This window comes from Lolium perenne, chromosome 7 (assembly GCF_019359855.2).
Source record: "Lolium perenne isolate Kyuss_39 chromosome 7, Kyuss_2.0, whole genome shotgun sequence".
In the NCBI taxonomy this organism is placed as follows: domain Eukaryota; kingdom Viridiplantae; phylum Streptophyta; class Magnoliopsida; order Poales; family Poaceae; genus Lolium; species Lolium perenne.
Window position 1 is genome coordinate 32258101 of NC_067250.2, and position 22259 is coordinate 32280359.

Below are 22259 nucleotides of genomic sequence, written 5' to 3' on the forward strand. Positions count from 1 at the left end.
AAGGTCCAGGAACTGTTCACGCGTGAGAGAGGGGGAGGGGGAAAGTGAGCGCGGTAGAGCTAAACTCGGATGCTCCTTAGCGAGATGTGTTCTTGGAAGTAAGTAAAGATGACATAGTTCAAAGATTCATGGGAATGACGAGAGCGTAGAGTGAAGAAATAGTAGTGATGTAATTTTATATTTATGCTATCCAAATATCCATCTTGTAAGACTTCATGTTTTGAACTATTTGTATTGTAATTTTGCACATTATAAATGTGTGTAATGAACTTTAATGTTAATAACCTATTTGCTATATATGTTACTCATTTAGCAAAATTTATCACACTTAGAAGAGACGTAATTTTTTTTAGGTGTGCCCACCCTCCAACTTTTTCATGCGTCCGTCACTGTCATCGTACGGTGTTGATCACCGTATTAAACACAGATCGGATCGTGAGTGAGGAGTGACTGCTACTTACTCGCCTACGCGTACCCTGTCCAGCGCAAGTTGCAGGGCAAGCAAGGTATATAAAGACACGAAAGCCGCTCCCAGTAACGCAACGCAAGGTGGTGTACGTACGTGTCCATAATCTCCAATGGACAAGACCGTCGTTCTGTACCCTGGCCTCGCCGTGAGCCACTTCGCCCCCATGATGCAGCTCGCCGGCGCCCTCCTCGAGCGCGGCTACGCCGTCTCCGTCGCGCTCATCGGCCACACCACAGAACACCACGCTGCCTTCGGCGCTATGGTCCGCCGGGCTGCCTCCTCCATGCCGTCCGTCCGCGTCCACACGCTCCTCCCGCCCGTCCAGGACCACCCGGGCGCACCTCCGCCGTTGGCGTCGTTCCTCCTCTGGTACCTTCGACTCGTTGGCAGCTACAACGGGCGCCTCCGCGAGTTCCTCCGCACCTTCCCCCGCGTCCACGCCGTGGGATCCCCTGTTACAACATGTACACCTTCAACGCCAACACCCTCCTCGCCTCCATCCAGCTACCTTCCATGCTCGGCGTCGGGGAGAGCTTCAAGGAGCTAGGAGACAGCCCCGTCGACTTCTTTGGCCTGCCGCCCATGCCGGCCTCATACCTTTTTAGCGATGTGCTCCAGGATCCGGAGAGCGAGACGTACAAAGCGACGATGACAGTGCTGCACCGTCTCCCGGAGGCCGACGGCGTCCTGGTGAACACGTTCGAGTCGCTGGAGCCCAGCGCGGTGGCTGCCCTCAGGGACCCGCGGTGCCTCCCCGGCCGGGTCCTGCCTCCGGTGTACTGCGTCGGGCCTCTACTTGAGAGCGCGCGCGAGGTAACCGTACCGAGGCACGAGTGCCTGGCGTGGCTGGACGGACAACCGGACTGCAGCGTCGTGTACCTGTGCTTCGGTAGCGTGGGGTGGGGAGCCCACTCGGAGGAGCAGCTCAGGGAGATCGCCGTCGGCCTGGAGAACTCTGGCCACCGGTTTCTGTGGGTCGTACGAGCCCCCGACGGCGGCGTCCCGGACCTCAGCGCGCTCCTGCCGGACGGGTTCTTGGAGCGCACCGCCGATCGCGGCCTCGTCGTCAAGCTGTGGGCGCCGCAGGTCGACGTGCTCGGCCACAGGGCCACCGGCGCGTTCGTGACGCACTGCGGATGGAGCTCGGTGCTGGAGGGCGTCATGGCCGGCGTGCCGATGATCTGCTGGCCGCTGTACGCGGAGCAGAAGATGAACAAGTTGCTCATGGTGGGCGAGATGGGGGTCGCCGCGGAGATGGTCGGGTGGCAGCAGGGGCGGGTCCAGGCCGGCGAGGTGGAGGCCAAGGTGAGGCTCGTCATGGAGTGTGAGGAGGGCAAGGCGCTCAGGGCGCGGGCGGCGGTGCACAAGGACGGTGCGGCCGTGTCTTGGAAAGATGGCGGCTCCGGCCGCGCGGCGTTTGCCCAGTTCCTGGCCGAAGTGGACGGCGAAGGGAAGACGAGCAAGAACAACCTCGCGGCTCTCGACTTGCAGACTTGCAGTGTCTGAAAACCTTTGGTCAACGAGCGTAGGATCGCCGCGTTGCTTTCATTAAGAAATGTCCTTGTCCCGAGATCATTTTGTTTGCATGCTAATAAGATTGAGACTTCCCAAGCACAATGGCACTGACTGAAAACCTGGTGCACAAATCGCAAAGCAAAAATCTTTGTAAATTTGACAGAGGAAACATGCACCGGACATTCCATGCACGGGAGAATCGTCACATTGGATTTTCATTTCTACAAGTAACACTTATTTGCAGGCGTACCATGTACGCTGCAGCTGTATCCAAGTGTCGTAGAGTTTACATCTTATAGTGATGAGTTTTTTCATAGATCCTGCCTTGCAGATCATTGTAGTCTTTATAAAAGTGACTCTCCTGCTCTTGACTTGACATCAAGTTCTAGATGGATGGATGGATGTTCTAGCCGATGCAAAGTGAGAGGATTCCCTCTCTGACGACTTTGGTGAACAGTGGGCAACTCTACTACTGAAGCAAGTGGATGCTGAGCCTCCCACTTTCTAGTATCCCACTGGCCATCCCTCGTGAGTGTGACACACACCCCTTAATTACCATACGTACCACACCACTCGGCGGCTGGCCTTATGTCGAGTCTTCCTCTACCGCAAATTCAACTTCGTCATAAGCAAGCCTAGCCAAATCTCCAAGCGGTACTTTGACATCATGAGAAAAGACATCTAAGCATCATTGACTTGGTCAGCTCTTACACGACCAACTACCTAATACTACACAAGATCATCAAACTGTGCTTTGGAGCTTTCTTTAGGATTTGACCCGAACTGTTTAGCAGGCTTTTCTCACAGCTCTATAGAATTGATTTGATGATTGTAACAAATTGCAGATATTCATTTAAGAAGGATAAACAATCTAATCGGTGGCAAACATACATGTTTTCCAAGACCCTGTATGTCATATGGAAGTAGAGGACTTACGGCACATGTTGTTGGGCTGTGTGCGAGCTTGTGTTCGAAACTAGCAAAGGGACGCTGAAAAGCTGCAGTGCTAACACACACCCTGTAGTTTTGAAACAGGCTTCGACACCAGCGAGCTCCGCGTCGAAAAACACCCCTATTGGCCCATCAAGGAACTGACATAGGGATACCTAATTAGTGCCACAAAACTCGGAAATAACCCCAATTCCGGTAACCCATTTTGCTTTCGCGGTCTCAAAAGGAGAAGCCTTGAACGCTTGCAGCTGCCTTCCTATTTCCTTTGAAGCTTGCCTCTTACCTCCAACAAGGGTAGGTTTAAAAGCCGTAGTGCTAACCCACGTCCTGCAGTTCTGAAGCAGGTTTCGATAGCAGCAAGCTCTGCGTCGAAAAGCGAAGCGAGCCGCGCTAGCTTGCGAGCGAGACTATCCAGGTCTACTGATCTAAGAACTCCACGAGCAAACTGAGTGAGCATACCTATGGAAACTAATGTCTTGTTTAAGCAGGACTCTCCTATCTTAGAAGCTAAGGTGAGACATGAAAAGCAGTCAACGAAGGAAGGAAAACACATAACATAAAGCATGTTTAAGCCTATTAAAATAAGTTTAGGAAGCATGTTCAAGCCCATTCAACTAAGATCAAAATATTTGCATGTGACAATTAAACGATTTACATTATCTGGAGTAGTAAGACTGGACTCAAGTTGACTTTCATAAATAGTATGTTTCTATTATTATCTTTATATACGAGTGAATTTTTTCTGTTGTGCATTCGTAACACATATTACCCTATTTAGTGAAGCTTTTACTAAAATTTTCTATTTAGGAGACTATAAACACGGTTGAACCCTATCTTAGCATTTTGCATGTTATTGTTAGATAGAGCATGCGTGCTATGTCGATGTGGCACGACAAAAGGTGTATATATTGGACATCACCATTGACGATTTTTTCGTACTTACTAATATAAAAATACCAACTTCATGTGAGCAAGACATTAAGAATGCAAACATGCAGAAATACAAACACTAAAGTGGTCGGGGTCTCGCAACGATTAGGGGTACCAATCCCGCCTTGCGGGATGGAAACCCACCATTAATTGGGGTCTCACCCATCTCAAATTTGGCTTGCACTTGTTGAAGGGAAGCAAGCTCTTTCCCTGGGCCTGATTCGGAGGATTGGTGATGGGAAAACCACTAAGGTCTGGACCCATAATTGGTTTCTAAGGAGTGAGATGATGAGGCCCATTGCATGTTTATCAGATGAGCCACCACAATTTGTTAGTGAACTGATCGATGCATCCTCTGCATCGTGGAAGCAAGATAGGATCCAGGAGTGTTTTGTTCAGGCCGACTGTGATGTGATCTTGGGTATGCCCTTATGTACCCGGAATATAAGCGACTTCTGGTCATGAAATTTTGAAAAACATGGTATTTTCACGGTCAGGTCGGCTTATTGGTTGTTGGTGAATATAAAGAACCGTAGAGAAGCTTGGTTGGAAGGAAGGGCCTCTAGTTCTGATAGTTCTGATAGTTCGATAGTTCTGCAGAGTCAAAGAGCTGGACTAATCTTTGGAAGGTTAATGTACTTTCAAAGATAAGAGTCTTTGTTTGGAGACTTGCTAAGCAGTCCCTTCCCACTAGTGATTTGCTGCCCATCGACATATTGCCACTTCTAGTCCGTGCTTGTTATGCGGAAGGATAGATTCATGGCATCATTCTCTTTTGGAGTGTCCAATGGCATGGAGTGTTTGGGCCTTAGCTGATGAGGAAGTGGTTGAAAACATGCATGCTACCACAGATCCAAACGCAAGGAGTTAGTTGTTTAACATGGTGGATTCTCTCACCTCGGAGCATTTTGTTCTAATGGGTGTGTCGCTGTGGGCTATTTGGACGGCGCGACGGAAGGCAATTCATGAAGGGGAGTTCCAAAGTCCGTTATCAACCCATTGTTTTGTGAGGCGTTTCTTGGATGAGCTGTCATTAATCCCTAAACTCTCATCCGGTGCAGTGGCTACAGTTCACCGTGTGAGTAATCAAGGATGTACCCCTCCGGGTGAGGGTCTAATCAAGGCAAATGTTGATGCTGATGTTTCTAGGGATAAGTCTACTGGCTCAGTAGCAGTGGTGATGAGGAGAGGTGATGGGCAGTACATGGGATCATCAGCTGTTGTTTTTAAGGGTGTATCTGATCCTCCTACTCTGGAAGCTCTGGCGTGCCACGAAGCTCTCGCCTTGGCTACGGATCTTGCACTTCACCATCCTGTCATCGCGAGTGATTGTTGACATAGGCATCCCAAATGGGCCTGCCGAAGATAGTACCCGGGGTTTACTGAAGGCCCACTACCCGAAGAATAAGAAGATTCGGGAGCCCAAGATGTATTTAAGGAAAGATAGAGTTGTAATAGGAAGTGTTAATTGTAATCTTACGGGATGAGTTAGAAACCTTCCCGGACTATGTAACTTGTACTACACGAATCCCTCGGCTCCGCCTCCTATATAAGGGGGAGTCGAGGGTCACAGAGATCATCGAATCATTGTTTACAAACCCTAGTTTTCATAATCGTCGAGTACTTTTCGGCTGAAACCTTCGAGATCTACTTGCCCTCTACTTCCAACTAAACCCTAGCCTACAATCCATAGGCATTGATAAGTTAATACCTTGTCAATTGGCGCCGTCTGTGGGAACTAGAGGCGTAAGGATCTGATCTCGATGGCACGTTCAAGATCTTCGACATCATCAACTGCAAGCAACGCAATGGATCGAGGTAAACAGATCGCTACTGGTCCTGTCGATTTTGTTCCTCACCCACCCTCCCGTTTGGATGCATATGCGTATCTGGAGGAGCCTATGGAGATGACGTTCGGAAGGTTTCGCTTTCGCGTCGAGAAGGAAGGATCGTATCGTGTCGAAATTCCGATTTCGTCGGGATCATCGGCGGTCGATTCTGATTTTTCAATCTATACATCGTCAACCGAATCAGGAGAAGAAGAAACTTCGTCGACACGCTACGTCAGCACCAGGGCAAGAGAGAAACTTGCCAAGATCTTCAGCGACATGTCGTTTGAGTCATCTGCGGACTCATATATAAGCGATGGCTCAAGCAATGTCGACAGTTATGACTTCATCGACAAATCTATTACAGTGGGCAAGGTCTTCATCAATCTCAACGATGGTGTCACCAAACCCAACATAGATCTGAATACAAAATATCATCAGATTTATGCCATTGAAGATCAAGAGGAAACATCTGAGGCTTTCGACGATCTGGGAAATCCATACGTCGATCCCTCCGATCTGCGACGAGGCCTGGGCAATAAATACGTCGGGCCACAGCCGCGAGACAGAGTTCAACTCTCGCAAGCAGCGTGGGATAGGGCCGCGAGAGCTATGGACGGCTCAGAACCAATGGCCACCACAGCTACGCCAGAGGAGTTGCAAGCATATCAATACAGGCTCGCACGAGCTGCAAGAGAACTGGAAAAACAGACAGCTGAGTTAAACAGAAGAAAGGAGGCAGCTTCTGCATCCAGCAGGAGAAGGGCAGATCTGAGTCGACAATCTAGAACTTCGGGTGATAGCCACAGGGAGGCTCGGAACAGAGCAAGATCAAGGTTAGAACACATACCCGAAGCAGAAAGAGAGCACTTGGTCCAAAACCTCGACATGTCTTTTATGTCGATAGATACAAGAGGAAATATCATCCCTAAGACACCAGAGGCTGGGTATATGGCGACACACGCTTTTATCCTCGCATCTAAACCACCTCCAAGCGATCCAAGGGAAACACTATACAATATGGCGGTAGCAGGAGTTGGAGCTATGGGGACAGCATTTGTATCAACTCCTCCCGAAGGAGCGGCAAGGCAAAATAGTCCACGACCTGCAGCAGCAACAGCGGCAGCCCCTGAAGGACCAAGCGGAGCAAGAGACACGGCAGCACAAGCAAGGGTCGACAGAGCGCGGCAAAGCAGAAGGGAACATCGGCAATCCCCGGAGCTTAACGACGAAGATATGTGCGGTTTGCCATGCTTCACGAGGAGAGTCCGAAAAACTCGAGTTCCTTCAGGATTCAAGTTACCCGACAACTTCAAGAAATTCGGCGGCCTTCAAGATCCAGAGGATTGGCTAGTTGATTATCTCGAGACAGTAAAGCTCACAGGAGGAACCAGAGCAACAGCTATGCAAAGCATCCAGGTGCATCTGAGTGGAGCCGCACGATCTTGGATAAAGAAACTTACCCCAGGATCTATCGACAGCTGGGAAAGCTTCGAAGATGTGTTCGTCAAGAATTTCCGGTCCACATGCAAGAAACCTGCGTCGTTGGAGGAGTTGAGAGCATGTCGACAAAAGCCAGATGAGCCAATGAGAAAATACATCCAAAGGTGGAACATCATCAAAAACTTGGCAGAAAATATATCTGACGAGAGAGCGATAGATGCGTTTGTCGCAGGAATCAGGCGTGGAGATTTCGTCGAGGACTTGGAAGGACCAACCCAAAGACAGTATCCGCGTTAATGGAGATAGCAAACAGATGGGCAGATGGAGAAGATGCTGTCCACAACAAAAGGCACAGGTCGCCAGAGGAGGATCGTGGTCGAAATTATCAACCAAGGCGACGATTTCCTCGGCAGTACCCGAACTATGACGCTCCAGGACAAATTTCGGCAGGTTTTCGGGCAAACACAGGAGGAAACAACAGAGATGATTATCAGAGAAGCAGTGAGCAGCGAGGCGATAACAGGGACGATTCTCGTAACAACAGGCAAAATAGCGGACCTAGGTTCCCGAGGCCTTTCGTTTCCCCCGAAGAAATGATGAATGGGCCGTGTCAGATGCACTTTTTCCTCGACAGCAACGGAAAAAGACAGTCAGGGCACCTGCAGAAAGACTGTCGCAATTTCCAGGCAATGCTAAGGTATGCAGAGAATGCTAACGCGCGGGCAGCACAGAGAAATCCTCGAGAACCCAGGAGCGAGATTCACCTACCACCACCTCCCGTGATTACAGAAGACAATCGACATCAGCTCAGAATAGCGGCAGCACCTCCACCACCACCTTATGTTGATCCTAACTCTAACGGAGCAGTGTCGATGATTCAGAAGGGAAGGCCATCCAATAGAGCTCAGAAAGTAATCTCACGACAGGTGTTTATGGCAGAAAAAATGCCTCCACCAACTGTCGAGTATATTAATTGGTCCGGGCAAGATATAGGCTTCAAAATAGCAGATAATCCGCAGCAAGTTCCTCGAACAGGGCAGTCAGCACTTATTTTACCAGCAGTTATTGCGGGATTCGATGTCTCTCGAGTGTTCATAGACGGCGGCAGCAGCTTAAACCTTATGTATGCAGATACATTGAGGAAGATGAACATATCCCTAGCAAACTTGAAGCCAACAGACACAAGGTTCCATGGTATCACACCGGAGAAACCAAGTTACCCATTGGGGAAGATCAATCTCGACGTTCAGTTTGGAACCCGAGAAAATTATAGAATCGAGAGGCTGGAATTTGAAGTCGTGGATTTTCCGTCGCAATACCACACTTTGTTGGGACGACCAGCATATGCTAGATTTATGGCGGTGCCACATTATACATACCTGTTATGGAGGTTGCCTGGACCAAAGGGACCAATCACGGTCAAAGGAAGCTTCGCCTTAGCCGATAAGTGCGACAAGGATTTTCACCGGATATCAGAAACTTTCGGGATGCAAGCTGAGTATCTGGCGTCAAGGAGTATTACTGACTATGATGTGCTGCCAGACGTTGGAAGGCCAAACAAAGAATCAACTTTCAACACCGAGAAAAATTCTAAGGAGGTGCAGATTCACCCGACAGACCCGAAAAAGACGACGTCCATCGCCAACGACATGGACCTCGCATAGGAAAGCGCGCTCGTCGAGTTCCTCCGTGAGAACTAGAAAATCTTCGCATGGTGTCCAGCTGACATGCCAGGAGTACCCAGGGAACTTGCCGAGCACCACCTCAACTTGGATCCCCTCGCGAGACCAATCAAACAACCCTTGCGGCGTTTTTCGGAACCAAACCGCAAAGCTATGCTATCAGAAGTAAATCGACTTAAGGATGCTGGTTTTATCAAAGAGATATCTACAGAAGCCACATGGGTAGCTAATCCAGTGATGGTGCCGAAGAAACACACGTCAGTCCTTCGCATGTGCGTCGACTTTACGTGTCTCAATAAACATTGTCCTAAGGATCACTTTCCCCTCCCAAGGATCGATCAAATCATCGATTCCACGGCAGGATGTGAACGTCTTTCCTTCTTGGATGCATACTCTGGTTATAACCAGATCAGACTAAAAGAAGACGATGAGGCCAAAACAGCGTTCATAACACCTTACGGCGTGTTTTGCTACAGAACAATGCCTTTTGGTTTAAAAAACGCGGGAGCAACATATCAGAGGATGATGCAGAAGTGTTTGGCGACACAGATTGGAAAAAACGTGCAAGTATACATCGACGATGTCGTCATAACATCAAAAAAGGGGGCAACGCTGATCGAGGATCTCAAGGAAACCTTTGACAACCTCAACAAATTCTGCCTCAAGCTGAACCCGACGAAGTGTTCCTTTGGCGTCCCAAATAGAGAACTTCGGGGTTTCTAGTTTCAGCAAGAGGGATTGAAGCAAATCCCGACAAAATACAAGCTATCGTCACAATGAGGAAGCCAACAAAGTTGAAAGAAATACAGCAGCTTAATCAAGTAGTCGCAGCTTTGAGCAGATTCGTAGCAGTGCCGGGAGAAAAAGCGTTACCATTTTACGCTCTGATAAAGCAAGGAGATAAATTCCAGTGGAACAAAGAGGCCGATAGAGCTTTCGAGGATTTGAAACGCACAATCTCGACACCACCAATTTTAGTGGCGCCGAAGGAAAAGGAACCGCTCCTGCTGTATATTGCAGCCACGCCCCAAGTGGTTAGCACGGTGTTAGTCGTTGAAAGAGAAGAGGAAGGAAAACTCCATGGAGTGCAAAGGCCAGTATATTTCATCAGTGAAGTTCTGTCGCCTTCCAAACAGCGGTACCCGCAGTACCAAAAGCTAGCATATGGAGTAATTGCAACGGCAAGGAAGTTGCGCCACTATTTTTCGGCACACCCGATAATAGTAGTCAATGAAGCACCTCTCTCAAATATACTGAACAATCCAGAAGCTACAGGGCATGTCTCCCTTTGGGGAATAGAACTTTCCCCTCGGGACATCACGTATGAAAAAAGAAAGGCAATCAAGTCGCAAGTTCTGCCAGATTTCATTGCAGAGTGGATGGAGTTACAAAACACGGGACCTCCAGATTTGTCGAGAACTTGGACCATGAACTTCGATGGGTCCAAGAGGGTAGAAGGAGCTGGTGCAGGAGTAGTACTTATATCACCTGAAGGCGACAAGTTGAAATACGTCCTTCGGATGACGTTCCCTAACGCATCTAACAATGAAGCAGAATATGAAGCCCTCATACACGGGATGAAGATGGTGAAAGCTTGCGGTGCAACTCGACTAAAAATCTTTGGCGACTCACAATTGGTGGCTCAGCAAGTTATGAACCAATGTGACGCAGTCAATGATAGCATGATGGCATACAAGGAGGTGTACAATGAGCTCGAGAAGCTGTTTGATGGATGCGAAGTAAACCACATCAGCCGATTGAGCAATGATGAAGCCGATGTTCTCGCAAACATCGGGTCGCAGTGCCTCCCAATCCCGCCAGGAGTATTTTGGGAAGAAATAGCGGAAAGATCCACGAAACCAAAAAAGGTGCAGAAAAAAGCAAAAGAAGAGAAAACTTCGACGCCTCCGAAAGAAACCACGGAGGATGAAGAGGAGCAAGAACTTGTGATGATGGTTCAAATTCCATGGATGCAAGCATATATATCATACATCCTTAGGAAAGAAATACCCGACGATCCAGTTGAAGCAAGGCGAGTTATTCGACGATCCAAAGCTTTCACAGTGATCAAAGGGGAATTATACAAGCGAAGTATTTCGGGCGTCCTGCAAAGGTGTGTCGCACCTGAAGAAGGAAGAATAATTCTGAAGGATGTACACGAAGGAATATGTGGCCACCACGCAAGTAGTCGATCTATTGCAGCCAAAGTTTTTCGAGCAGGATTCTATTGGCTGACAGCAATTGAGGATGCCAAGGAAATAGTAAGGACTTGCGACGCGTGTCAAAGATTCGCCGCCAAACCTCATTCTCCAGCGGCGGAATTAACACCAATACCATTGTCGTGGCCCTTTGCCCAATGGGGACTTGACATGGTGGGCAAGTTGCACAAAGCTTCGCCAGGAGGATATGAGTACTTGCTGGTTGCTGTCGACAAATTCACCAAGTGGATAGAAGCAAAGCCGATAAATTCACCAGATGCAGCATCAGCAATAAAATTCGTGAAGGACATCGTTTTTCGATTTGGAGTACCTCATAGCATCGTCACAGACAATGGCAGCAACTTTACGTCAAAAAAGTTCAAGGCGTACTGTGCAGAGGTAGGCATCAAATTGCACTTCGCGTCAGTTGCACATCCTCAAACCAATGGTCAAGTTGAGAAAGCCAATGGCATCATCTGCAATGGCATCAAGAAACGCCTATTAGGACCACTGGAAAAAGCTCGACATACCTGGCCAGAAGAACTACCAAGTGTGTTATGGAGCATCCGAACAACACCAAATACAGCGACACAGGAGACCCCGTTTTTCCTTGTCCATGGAGCAGAGGCAGTACTACCAATAGAAATAGAGCACGACTCCCCCAGAGTCACATAGTATAATGAAGATGCTTCCAGGAAAGCATTGGAAGACGACGTCGACGCACTTGACGAAGCTCGAGACGAAGTATTATCAAGGGTAACCAAATATTAGCAGGACCTAAAAAATTACCACAGTCGACGTTTGAGACCAAGATCCTTTCAAGTCGGAGACTTAGTTTTGCGACTCAATCAAGAGCGCACTGAAAAACTCGAATCGCCATGGCTTGGCCCCTACATCATAACAGAAGTAATTGAAGGAGGAGCGTACAGGATAAAAGACAAGAAGACAGGGGTTCCCGAGAAAAACCCTTGGAACGTAGCACAGCTCAGGCGGTTCTACGCCTAGAGTCGAAATATAGTCCTTCTCTGTAAAAATACAATGTACTGAAACGCCCGCGAGTTTTCAGACGCACTCTTTTCCTTTTCGGGGCACCGAGTGGGGCCGGAAAGGTTTTTAATGAGGCGGGCTCGCGGTGCTGCAATATAATAAAGATAGTGGAGATATATTTCTTATTATTCGAAACGCCCGGGGGCTCAACGCCTTCAAGTCTCAAAATACGTACAATATAGACTTTCCAAAATATTTCGCCTTGGTACATTAAATACCTCGCCAAATATAAGAAGCCAACAAATTATAAATATAGTGTACACGTCAAAAATGCTCTTGCTTTGGTCCAAGAAACCTTGCAACAAAAATATAGAACTTCGACATTAAGACACTCGGAGGCTCGCAACCTATTCGGTGAAAAAATAATGATATCTTCTTACGAGAAGATGAAAAATCTTCGAGATGGAAAAACAGTACAAACTCTAGCCAGAAGGCTCGGGGGCTCCAACAATATAGAACAATCTACAATATACAACAAAATTCTTCGGAAATACAGACATAATGTTGTCCAATATAGTACAAATCAGTCAAAGCCTAAGATACTATCTATGGACAAGCCTCTGGTTGTTTTATGCTCAGCATAGGACCCCTTGACGAAAAATTCTGAGTCCATCCGAAGAAGTTCATCTATCATCGACTCAGCCACAGGAGTTACCATCTCATTGATTGAGTCAATATCATTCTTTCGCCGCGATTTCTTGGCCAGGCAATCAGCAACAATTTTCGTCAGGTCTAATTTTGGATGGCAAATATTTATCATAATCATGGCGAACCTTGCTCCAGCAGTCAATTGAGCTCGCACAAAATTATGAATGCGGGGAGCATCTCTGAAAACCTCCAGCAATTCAGGAAGAGTCTTGGGAATTACATTCCGAGGAAACAGAGTTTTGTAAACAAGGGTTAATGTTGTCGTGCAAAAATTGAGAAATTCGCGCACTTGGCAAGCACGATCTTGAAACCTGACAATTTGCTGGGTTCGTTCAGGGGAGGCCCAGAATAAACAGCCATGGTTAAGGGAAAGATTGACGAGAAGATTTGTTCTCTCGTTCACTCTTCGATCTTCGGCGGCAGCATCAAGAACTGAGCCTATTAAGCGACAAGGCAAGAAATTTGAAGGGGGGCACAGTAAAATAAAGAGGAGGCATTGCGAGGTTAGAAAAACATACCTAACATATCTGTGCTAGCCTCCAACATTAGCTCGAGCATGCTATTTTCTCGGGTAGTGGCTCCTTTTGCTTCCAATACAGCAGTATCCTTGGCAGCCACAGCTTCTTTGGCTTGTTGGAGAGCAAGTTTTTCTTGTTCAGATGCTTTTCGAGACTGTTCCATCATTGCCAGAGTTTGCTTCTTCATGGACTGAAGTTGTTGTCGAAGTTCTTGCAAATCCTCCGAGAAATGTTTGCTCGAAGAACCTTCAAGGGGGTCGTTATCAACTATCATTTTCTTCGAGAAGGAAGAAGCAGGAGAAGCATCGGCAGAGCAAGGATTGGTCGAATAGTTGTCAAATATTAACTGGAAAAGAAAGTGCCAGGATCAATGATAGTGCCAGAGGGAATTTCATTAATTTCTAGAAATATTTACATAGGCATTACAAAAGAAGTGTCTCCTAAAGGACTACCAGGATAATTGTCGCCATAGCTAAATTGGCGACAAGGGCAAAAGAAACAGAGAAAGAAAATACAAAGAGGCATGCAACTAGACCTCCGGCCTTGATGAGCTAGGAGTTGAAGCTGGTTTGATCCCGAGATAGGCCAGGATTTTCTTCGTGTTGGGCTTGGCTGCCTTAATCAACGACCTCCATCTTGACTGCTCTATCTGATCGGTGTCGCCAACCTTCATCCAATCAACAGTTTGTTGGCTATCGCCGATCAGTGGCAACAAGATTTCGACAAAGAATCTTCATGTTTTCTGGCGCATCTTCACCCAAGGTCTTCTGATGAATTGAAGCTCTGGGCAAGGGCAAGGAAAGTCTTGGGCTCCTCTTTCTTCGGGAAGAAGTAGGGGAACAACGCCGACAGTCCCGCGTCAGCATTCGCCACGCCTTCACGAATTTCGGATCCATGCAGCTCCAGATAAGAAAGTGCGTCAAGGAGAGGATCATTGTCGGGATTTTCCAGGTCAAACTCTTGGTTTGTTTGGCCTGCCATAGGAAACAAACGTTGGTCAAAAACAAGAAACAGCGGGTCCCATAAAAATAGAAGGGATCAATAACATTACCTTGAATGCGTCGATTTTGCGATTTCAGGCGCTTGAGAATCCCCTGCTCACGAGTAGCCTGTGCGGCTTTGTGCTCGTTTAGGGCAGTTTCAGCATCTTCAAGTTTCTTTTGCAGTTCCTCGACACTAGCAGCCTTTGCTTTGGCTTCATCAGCCTCCGCTTTGGCTTCGCTAGCAACAAGTTCGGCTTTCTTGCGGGCCGCTTCACTTTGCTCCAGTTTTTGAGCAAGTGCATCGGCACGTTTGTTGGCCTCTGCAAGTTTCTCTGTCGAAAAAAAAAAGAAGAAAGGTCAAACATTGCGACAAACGACAGGAGCAAGAAGTCAAAAACAATGACAGCAAAAAAAGTTATTACCTTCAGTTCTGCTGGCATATTCACGGTACCCAATGAATTGGGATCCGATGCGGATAAGCTCTTTGATCATGGGCTGTCAAAAAAGAACAAAGAAAGAGAAACATCGGTATGAAAAAAGAGTGAAGGCGTGAAAAAGCAAAATAGAGGAAATATAGATATCAGCAAGAAAATTAAAAAAACTTACATCATCCAAGAGCAGAGTAGAAGAGCTACCCAATTGAGGGGCAGGCTCAATGATCGTTTCAATCCTTGTCCTTTTTGGTGAAGGAGCAAGGGGGCTTGACGGTGGAGTAGTGGTGACGACGTTTCGTTGAGGAGGCGAGGATTCTTCTCCTTCAACTAACGTGTCCGAGGCAAGTAAAGTATGTGACGTGCTCGTCCGGGGAGCCACGTCAACAGTTGGTATTTCTTCCTCATCATCGCTGTGATTAAAAATCGACAGCATAAAAAGCAAGATAAGATAAACATTCCGAATATGGAAATAAGGAGAAATAAAAATGACTTACGAGCTGACGAGGGATTCAAGATAAGGATCGTAAGCTGCCTTCTGATGTGAAGGATCAACTTCTTCGGCTTTGGAAGTGCCGGAATCTTCGACATCATTCCTTTTCCTTTTGCCTTTCGGGGAGACAGCGGGAGGAGGTGATTGTGCCGACGCAGTGCCTTCGGAAGAACCCGCAGATTTTCGAGAATCTACGGGTTCATTTACAAAAGATGGGGCTTCTTGATTGTCATCAGTGACAATCGCCCTTTCTTCGACTTCTCCACCTTCAGGGAGAGGAGGAAGCGAGACAAGGTCTGGATGATTCTGTGCCAAATAAATAGGGAGAGACGTCAGAAGAGGAATTACAAAACAGTTAGCAAAGCAACAACAAGACAGTAGACAAAGATTACCTGGGGGAGTGGATTGGCGGCGCTGAATGGTTTTACACGACAAGAAGCAGGGACAGGATCTTTTTTGCTGAGAGATGAGATTTTTCGGACAAGCTTTTCCAAGTCTTTGACCTCCAAATCCACTGACAGCCGATCTACATCCTCGTTGCCAGCATATCTCCATAGAGGATATTTGCGAGCCTGAAGCGGCTGCACTCTAGTCCTAAGAAAGTATGCAGTAATTTGGATACCCGATAACTCCTTGCCGCGAGTATTTTGCAACTCGTGGATGCGAGCCATCAGGGCTTCTGTCGACACCCGTTCTTCTTCGGTGGCCTCCGCATCCCAGGAGCGGCGGCGAAAAATTTTCTCGGCACCATCAAAAGGAGGGATGTTGTCTTCTGCACATCCATGGTTCTCCTCCTGAATGTACAACCACTTCTTGCGCCATCCTTGAACTGAGTCAGGAAGCTTGACGTCGAAGTAGTCGACAGTGGGCCGAACAGAAATTACAACGCCGCCTATATTATAGGCGACATTGGGCGAGCCATTGCGGCGGCAGAAAAAAATGCGCTTCCATAGCGCCCAGTTAGGCTGGACGCCAAGGAAGGCCTCGCACAAAGTGATGAAAATAGAGATGTGGAGGATTGAATTCGGCGTGAGGTGGTGGAGTTGCAAACCATAGACAAAAAGAAGTTCACGGAGAAAATGATGAATGGGGGCGGAAAGACCGCGGATGAGGTGGTCGACAAAACTTACCCGGTACCCCATTGGAGGGGTTGGGTAGCTTTCCTCACTGGGGAAGCGCAATGCCTGGGGTTTCTTGCTGATCCCCAGCTTCTTCAGCATGTTGACGTCCTGAGAGGAAATCTTCGATCTTTCCCACTCCGCCGTTCCGAGATCCACGACGGCCATGGAGGACTCCGGCGTGTTATGCCTTGTCAAGCGATGAGGTGGCATCAATAATGGCGCAGGATTCTCAGCAGGGAGGCAAAGAGCTTAGGAAGCTGTGGATCGCAGGAGAAATTTGCAGCGGAGAGAAGGAAGACGGCGCGGGCGGAAGTGTCCAAGGAGGAAGAAGACGAATTTATATAGGGGTGCGGTGAAACGACGAACCGTTGGATAAGGAAAATGTGTGACAGATGATAGCCACGTGGTATCAAGGGTAAAAAAGTAATTCAACGTCGCGGAAGTTACGGTGCGTGCGCCAGAAAAAGCGGAGGACGTGTGTCCCCCACTTGCACGACGTGTCATGATAGTGGATTAATTGGGCCCGCATGGCAGCGAGGAAAGGCTTGTCACAAATTTTTGACAGGCAATCGTGGCTATCGTCAGCAACAACGTCATCTTGACAGAAGGAAAAATTCGACTCAACAGCTTCATAAAAGGCGACACGGAAAAATAATGATTGAGCCTTTGATCAAATACAAGTTTCTGATCAAATGCTCGGGGGCTACTTTGGAAAAAAGAAAAAGATCTAGAAAGACAAAATAGAAATGGCGTGAGCCTATGACCAAATACAAATATTTGTTCATAGCCTCGGGGGCTACTCCCATCGGGAGCGCTGTTCGCGCACCCGAGAAATTATAAAACTTCGGGAGATAAAAGGAGAATATAGCGGCATGAGGCGTGGAGCCTACAACCAAGAACAAATCCTTGGCTGTAGCCTCGGGGGCTACTCCCATCGGGAACGCTACTCGCGTGCCCGATGAAATTATACAGAAGAAATAAAAGAAAGAGAAAAAGAAAGATAGAAGAGCAAAAGAGTATATTTCGAGTTAAAATTAACTCTACATATACTCCCATCGGGAGAATAGTATAAGTCATCTTTGACTCGATAAAATGTGCCATTCCAACAGCCGAAAAAGCACTCGACAATATATTCTCAGAACGCCAAAGTTGCGATTAATTTCTGAATGCCGCAAACTTGCGAAGGTAAGACCCCAGATCCGTTCTGCTGGGCGTGGCATCGCCGAAGACTGCGTCACATTTTTATCCGTATCAACAGATACGAAGAAAAATCCTAACGGACGCGTTAGGTACCCGATAAATTTTACTGGGACTCGACAGAATGGTAAGACCTTAAGCGGCGCCTGTCGAAGTTTACACCAGTATCCCGAGGTCATGTCCAGGGACGTGATCTTGAAGTAGGTTTTTGCGGATTGCCACGAGAGCAGTTAACTAGTACCTGATCCGTCAGATGAACTAGCCCCAACTACCATTATCCCTGTACAATATACTCCCTCCGTTCCTTTCTATAGTGCCTATTGATTTTTCACATTTGTTTCAAAATATAAGAGTAGAGGCTGTGTTTTTTGCGTTTTAGTCCTTCCACCGATCAGGTGAGTTCCGCATATACGGAAACCAATCTGTTAGGTTCCTTAAAATCTGGAAACCAACGTACGCATCCTGGACACCCACGCACGCACGTACGACTCTCTCTGTCTCACATCTCCAGGATTAGATTTCCTCTCTCGTTTATGGAAACCCACGTACATCACGCGAGCTGCGGTTATGGAAACCCACGTACATCACGCGATCTATTTTCTGTTTGTACCGATCTGTTTCTGTTTCCTATTCTCTCTCAAATCGCTAGGGAGTTTTGTGTTAAAAAGATTGCTTGCGCTAATTTCCGTGCCAAAAAACAATAGGCATTATAGAAAGGAACGGAGGGAGTAGAATTTTATGTGAATAAATATAGAAAAGTCGAAGCTGTCGAATAAAAATAAACAGTGGAGATTTTCCTTGACTCTACGATTCAAGCAAAATCTCGGGGGCTACTGACATAGGCATCCCAAATGGGCCTGCCGAAGATAGTACCCGGGGTTTACTGAAGGCCCACTACCCGAAGAATAAGAAGATTCGGGAGCCCAAGATGTATTTAAGGAAAGATAGAGTTGTAATAGGAAGTGTTAATTGTAATCTTACGGGATGAGTTAGAAACCTTTCCGGACTATGTAACTTGTACTACACGAATCCCTCGGCTCCGCCTCCTATATAAGGGGGAGTCGAGGGACACAGAGATCATCGAATCATTGTTTACAAACCCTAGTTTTCATAATCGTCGAGTACTTTTCGGCTGAAACCTTCGAGATCTACTTGCCCTCTACTTCCAACTAAACCCTAGCCTACAATCCATAGGCATTGATAAGTTAATACCTTGTCAATTGTAGACATGTGGTATTAGATATTGCTGCTGGAACTGGAGGCCAATATGCTGCAATAGTGCAAGAGATAAATATTCAGAGATCAGATTTTCAGGAGGCATCTTTTACGTTTGAGGGCAGAAGCTCAAATATGGAGGCTCCTAGTTTAGCTCGCTTTGCTTTATCGTTAGACCAGGGGCACTACCTATGGCCGCTTCAGCCCCATGATACTATGTCGATTCCTGTAATTCTAAATGTTGATCAATAAAGTGGTAGTTACTCTCAAAAAAAAAGTAGCGGAACATGCCGCCCATCCTAGACCGGGCCAATTATATCTGACTGGACCAAGTGACATTGCCACGGGCCATTAACAAGCTTAGATACCCTGAAAAATGAATTTTTAACCTTCCGAAGACTGGGCAGCCTAGTATTGTCCCCAAGATGCTCTGCCTGGGCGTACAACATACAAATGTGATACTGAAAGTAAATATAGGTCTATCTGGACATGGTGTTTTGGCTCATAGGTTTAAATGCACCTATTATGAAAAATGCATTTGAAATTTTATGTGCGAACGTAGCATATTTGAACGTAGCATATGTTAGCAGGCATAGAATGTCCAGATCTATGCACACGTAGGAATTTTTTTATATTTCTTTTGACATTTTAAAATATGTTGTTTAGATAAACGTGTGCATCTACACCTATGGGCCAAAATGAATATGTGGACGTGTAAGCGCCTACTCTACTCCTAGCGTTTGAAAAACGAGAAACTACAAATTCCAGATGACAAAAGCAAAGTAAATTTACAAACAACGCGAGGGCTGCCAACATCTCAAGCATTGCAAAAGCATCTTATGAACCCAATGACCTCCAGAAGCAAGGTACATATTTATTGATCACTTATAAAGTGTTCATTGAAAAGGAAACGTACAACACACGTGCTGAAATAGATGGCTACAAATCCATGCATCGATGATGGATCCCATTTTATTACAACCCTTCTACAGCTACTAGCTAGGGTTTGCCCATGTTTAGGCCGAGTCTTTGGCTATGTTGACGTAGCGGTAGGCCGCCTCTATCATTTCGTTGTGCAGTTTAAGTTTCTTTAGCCAGCGTTTGGCAATTATACGATGGGCCGCCTCGGTGAAGTGTCCGTCCCAATACAAATACTGAGACGGGTCCTCGCACACTGTCGCACCGGGCATGCCACAACCGGCAGTGATGTTGAAGTTGTACTCCCCACCTCCACCGCAGCAACAGCTCAGGACATCTGAGGTAAGCCCTGCAATTATTCAAACCAGATAGTTTTCATAAGAAGCTAGAACAAACAAACAACATGGCATCACGAGCTTATTCGTGGAAGGGTACTGACCAAATTTCCAAGGATACTTGACCATTCTGATTACTGGGGTGAAGAAATCGGCGTAGATGACCTGAACACTTGAGTGATTTTTCTGGATGGCCTCCAGGTCCTTCCGCAGCAGGGTGTTGTGATGCTCGGCTAGCTCGTTGAAGCTCTTCAGGCACCCGGTGTCATCCTCGTAGCTCGCCGGGTCGGTACTAGGGAAGAAGAACAAATTCGGTGGCGTGCATCCCAACGGCGGGATCCCGGGTACGACCACGGTCTTCGCCCCGTGGTTGATTAGCCTCTGCACAAATTTTAACAGTCACATATATTTCTTGGGCATGAGTCATGACTCATGACCCATGACTTATTACAACTAGATTGGATAGTTACCTTGGTGGCCTCGGTGATGTTTCCGACTACACTTGGGACAATGGAATACACTTGTGGCAGGGGCATTCCCAAAATCGAGAAGCTATAATCGTTGACACCAAATTCTCCCAAGAAAAAAAGCGAACTGTTGAAGAAGCCCGACGGGCATGCTGCAAGACGCGGTGCAAGTTAACTGCCGCCATGGATTTTATATATATATATATATATATATTAACCACAATAAAATCGAGAAATGTTTGGGAGGACAATGAAGCCGTGGCTCCAATGGTCTCTTGCCATCCGATGCTTGCCCAAATCGAGTTAAGAGGAAAGAATAGCGCTAGATCTTGAGTTAAAGTTATGTGACTACTTTGCGTCGGTAGATAAAATGTTCAATTTGGAAGATAAAATATGGATAACTTTGACCTGCCTCCAAGCTAGTTGTAGGTTCTAACTTGTGCCCCAACCAGCTAGCAGCAGCACTACTCAACTCAGCTTAATTATTTTGACACTACTCACAAAATATAATAATTTTACTGACACGCATAGATCTCGGAAAGAAATCACTGACACGCATAGATCTCCGAAACAAATACTGATACGCATAGATCTCGGAGAAAAAAACTACTGATACGCATAGATCTCGATTTTTTTTTGTACTGACACGCAACAGGTACCGAGTGCCATTTAAATAGTCTGTATAGATCTGCGTTTGTGTAGACCAACAAATTGTTTTTTCCTGTTAATCACTCTCAAATGTAGTGGAAGAGGGTTGGAGGTCTGGAGCCGTGGCACAATGGAGCAGAAAGAAAGCTCTCATATGCAATATGCTTTGTGTTAGAACTGTGCAAAGTGTTTACCTTCGGCAGGGCTGCACAGGGAAGGCTTGAGCGACTCGAACAACTGCAGCTGCACCTTCATGGTGGTGTCCAGAGCAAGCATGCTTGCAATCGGGATATCTTTGAAGAAGCTGACGTTGAGAGCGGTGGCGGCGGAGATGGCGAAGTTGGCACCATGGCTGAAATTTCCGTTTTCCGACAGGGACGGCGTGACCAACGGCAGTCCTAGCTTCTGTGCTGCACTCCAGCAAACGAAGCACACATCACGGCTAGACCAAGCACAAAACACCACTAGACATTCTCTACAGCCATGGAGCGTAGAGCAGTACTCAAGAACAGGAGGTCGTACCGATGAAGTCGATGATGAGGCGGCCGTCGGTGCTGCGGCCCGTGGGGCGGCCAAAGTACGTCTGGCCGTATGGAAGCTTCGCAGTGGGGTCGAATGGTACCTTGTTCTTGGCATTCATGATCCTGCCATTTCCGGTGTCGGCGAAGGTGTCGCCGAAGCTGAAGATTTTGTCGAAGCTCCCGAGAGAAGAGATGGCTGGTTCCACGGACGCGAGGAGGAGAAGCGAGAGGATGGAGCAGAGGAGCTTCATCGTGCTACCAAGGCGGGGTGGAGGGGACGAGAGGGATGAAGTTAATCGAGTACGTGCTCCGGATATTTATGCACAGGACCCCGGTGGTTGGTGGCAAATTGGTAATATTTCTTTTCCAGGATGCAAATTGGTAATGTGAGATTTTTTATTCGGGTTAAAATGTGAGGTGCTTCACGTCGCGGGTTAAACGAGTGCTCCATATTGAGGCTCGCATGCAACGTGGTCGCTGGAGAACAAGTACTGACTTGCATTAATGGGCTGGCCCCGATCCGTATGAAGGCAGGCATGGGTGATGCGGTAGTGCGCAGTGGATCTGGCAGGCATCTACAATTAGTAACTTGATTCGTGCAACAGATATACTACTAATATATAGGATGCAGATGCAGAGGAGCTTCATCGTGCTAGCAAGATAATGGACTACGTGCTCCTCCGATGGAAATGGCCGGATA

The 22259-nt window shown here is 47.2% G+C and overlaps 1 protein-coding gene and 1 pseudogene across 1 annotated transcript; one reads left to right on the forward strand and one right to left on the reverse strand.

Moving 5' to 3' along the window:
• The first annotated feature begins 522 nt into the window (after positions 1-522).
• On the forward strand, positions 523-2172 carry LOC127317908 (anthocyanidin 5,3-O-glucosyltransferase-like; annotated as a pseudogene).
• Positions 2173-19507: 17335 nt separating this feature from the next.
• On the reverse strand, positions 19508-21859 carry LOC127317907 (GDSL esterase/lipase At1g28590). The gene is made up of 5 exons (XM_051348509.2): positions 21561-21859; positions 21233-21448; positions 20394-20542; positions 20028-20304; positions 19508-19937 (listed from the first exon to the last, which is right to left on the reverse strand). The coding sequence occupies exons 1-5, from the start codon at positions 21808-21810 to the stop codon at positions 19687-19689; spliced, it is 1143 nt and encodes a 380-aa protein (XP_051204469.1). The 5' UTR covers positions 21811-21859; the 3' UTR covers positions 19508-19686.
• Between the last annotated feature and the right edge of the window lie 400 nt (positions 21860-22259).

Bases quoted from the DNA above. Each gene is read 5' to 3' on its own strand.
- LOC127317907 (XM_051348509.2), bottom strand. From the start codon at position 21,810: ATGAAGCTCCTCTGCTCCATCCTCTCGCTTCTCCTCCTCGCGTCCGTG. The intron at 20,543-21,232 runs GTAAACACTTTG...CGCGTCTTGCAG, and splicing joins CCTGTGCAGCCCTGCCGAAG to CATGCCCGTCGGGCTTCTTC. The intron at 19,938-20,027 runs GTCAGTACCCTT...GAATAATTGCAG, and splicing joins CAAGTATCCTTGGAAATTTG to GGCTTACCTCAGATGTCCTG.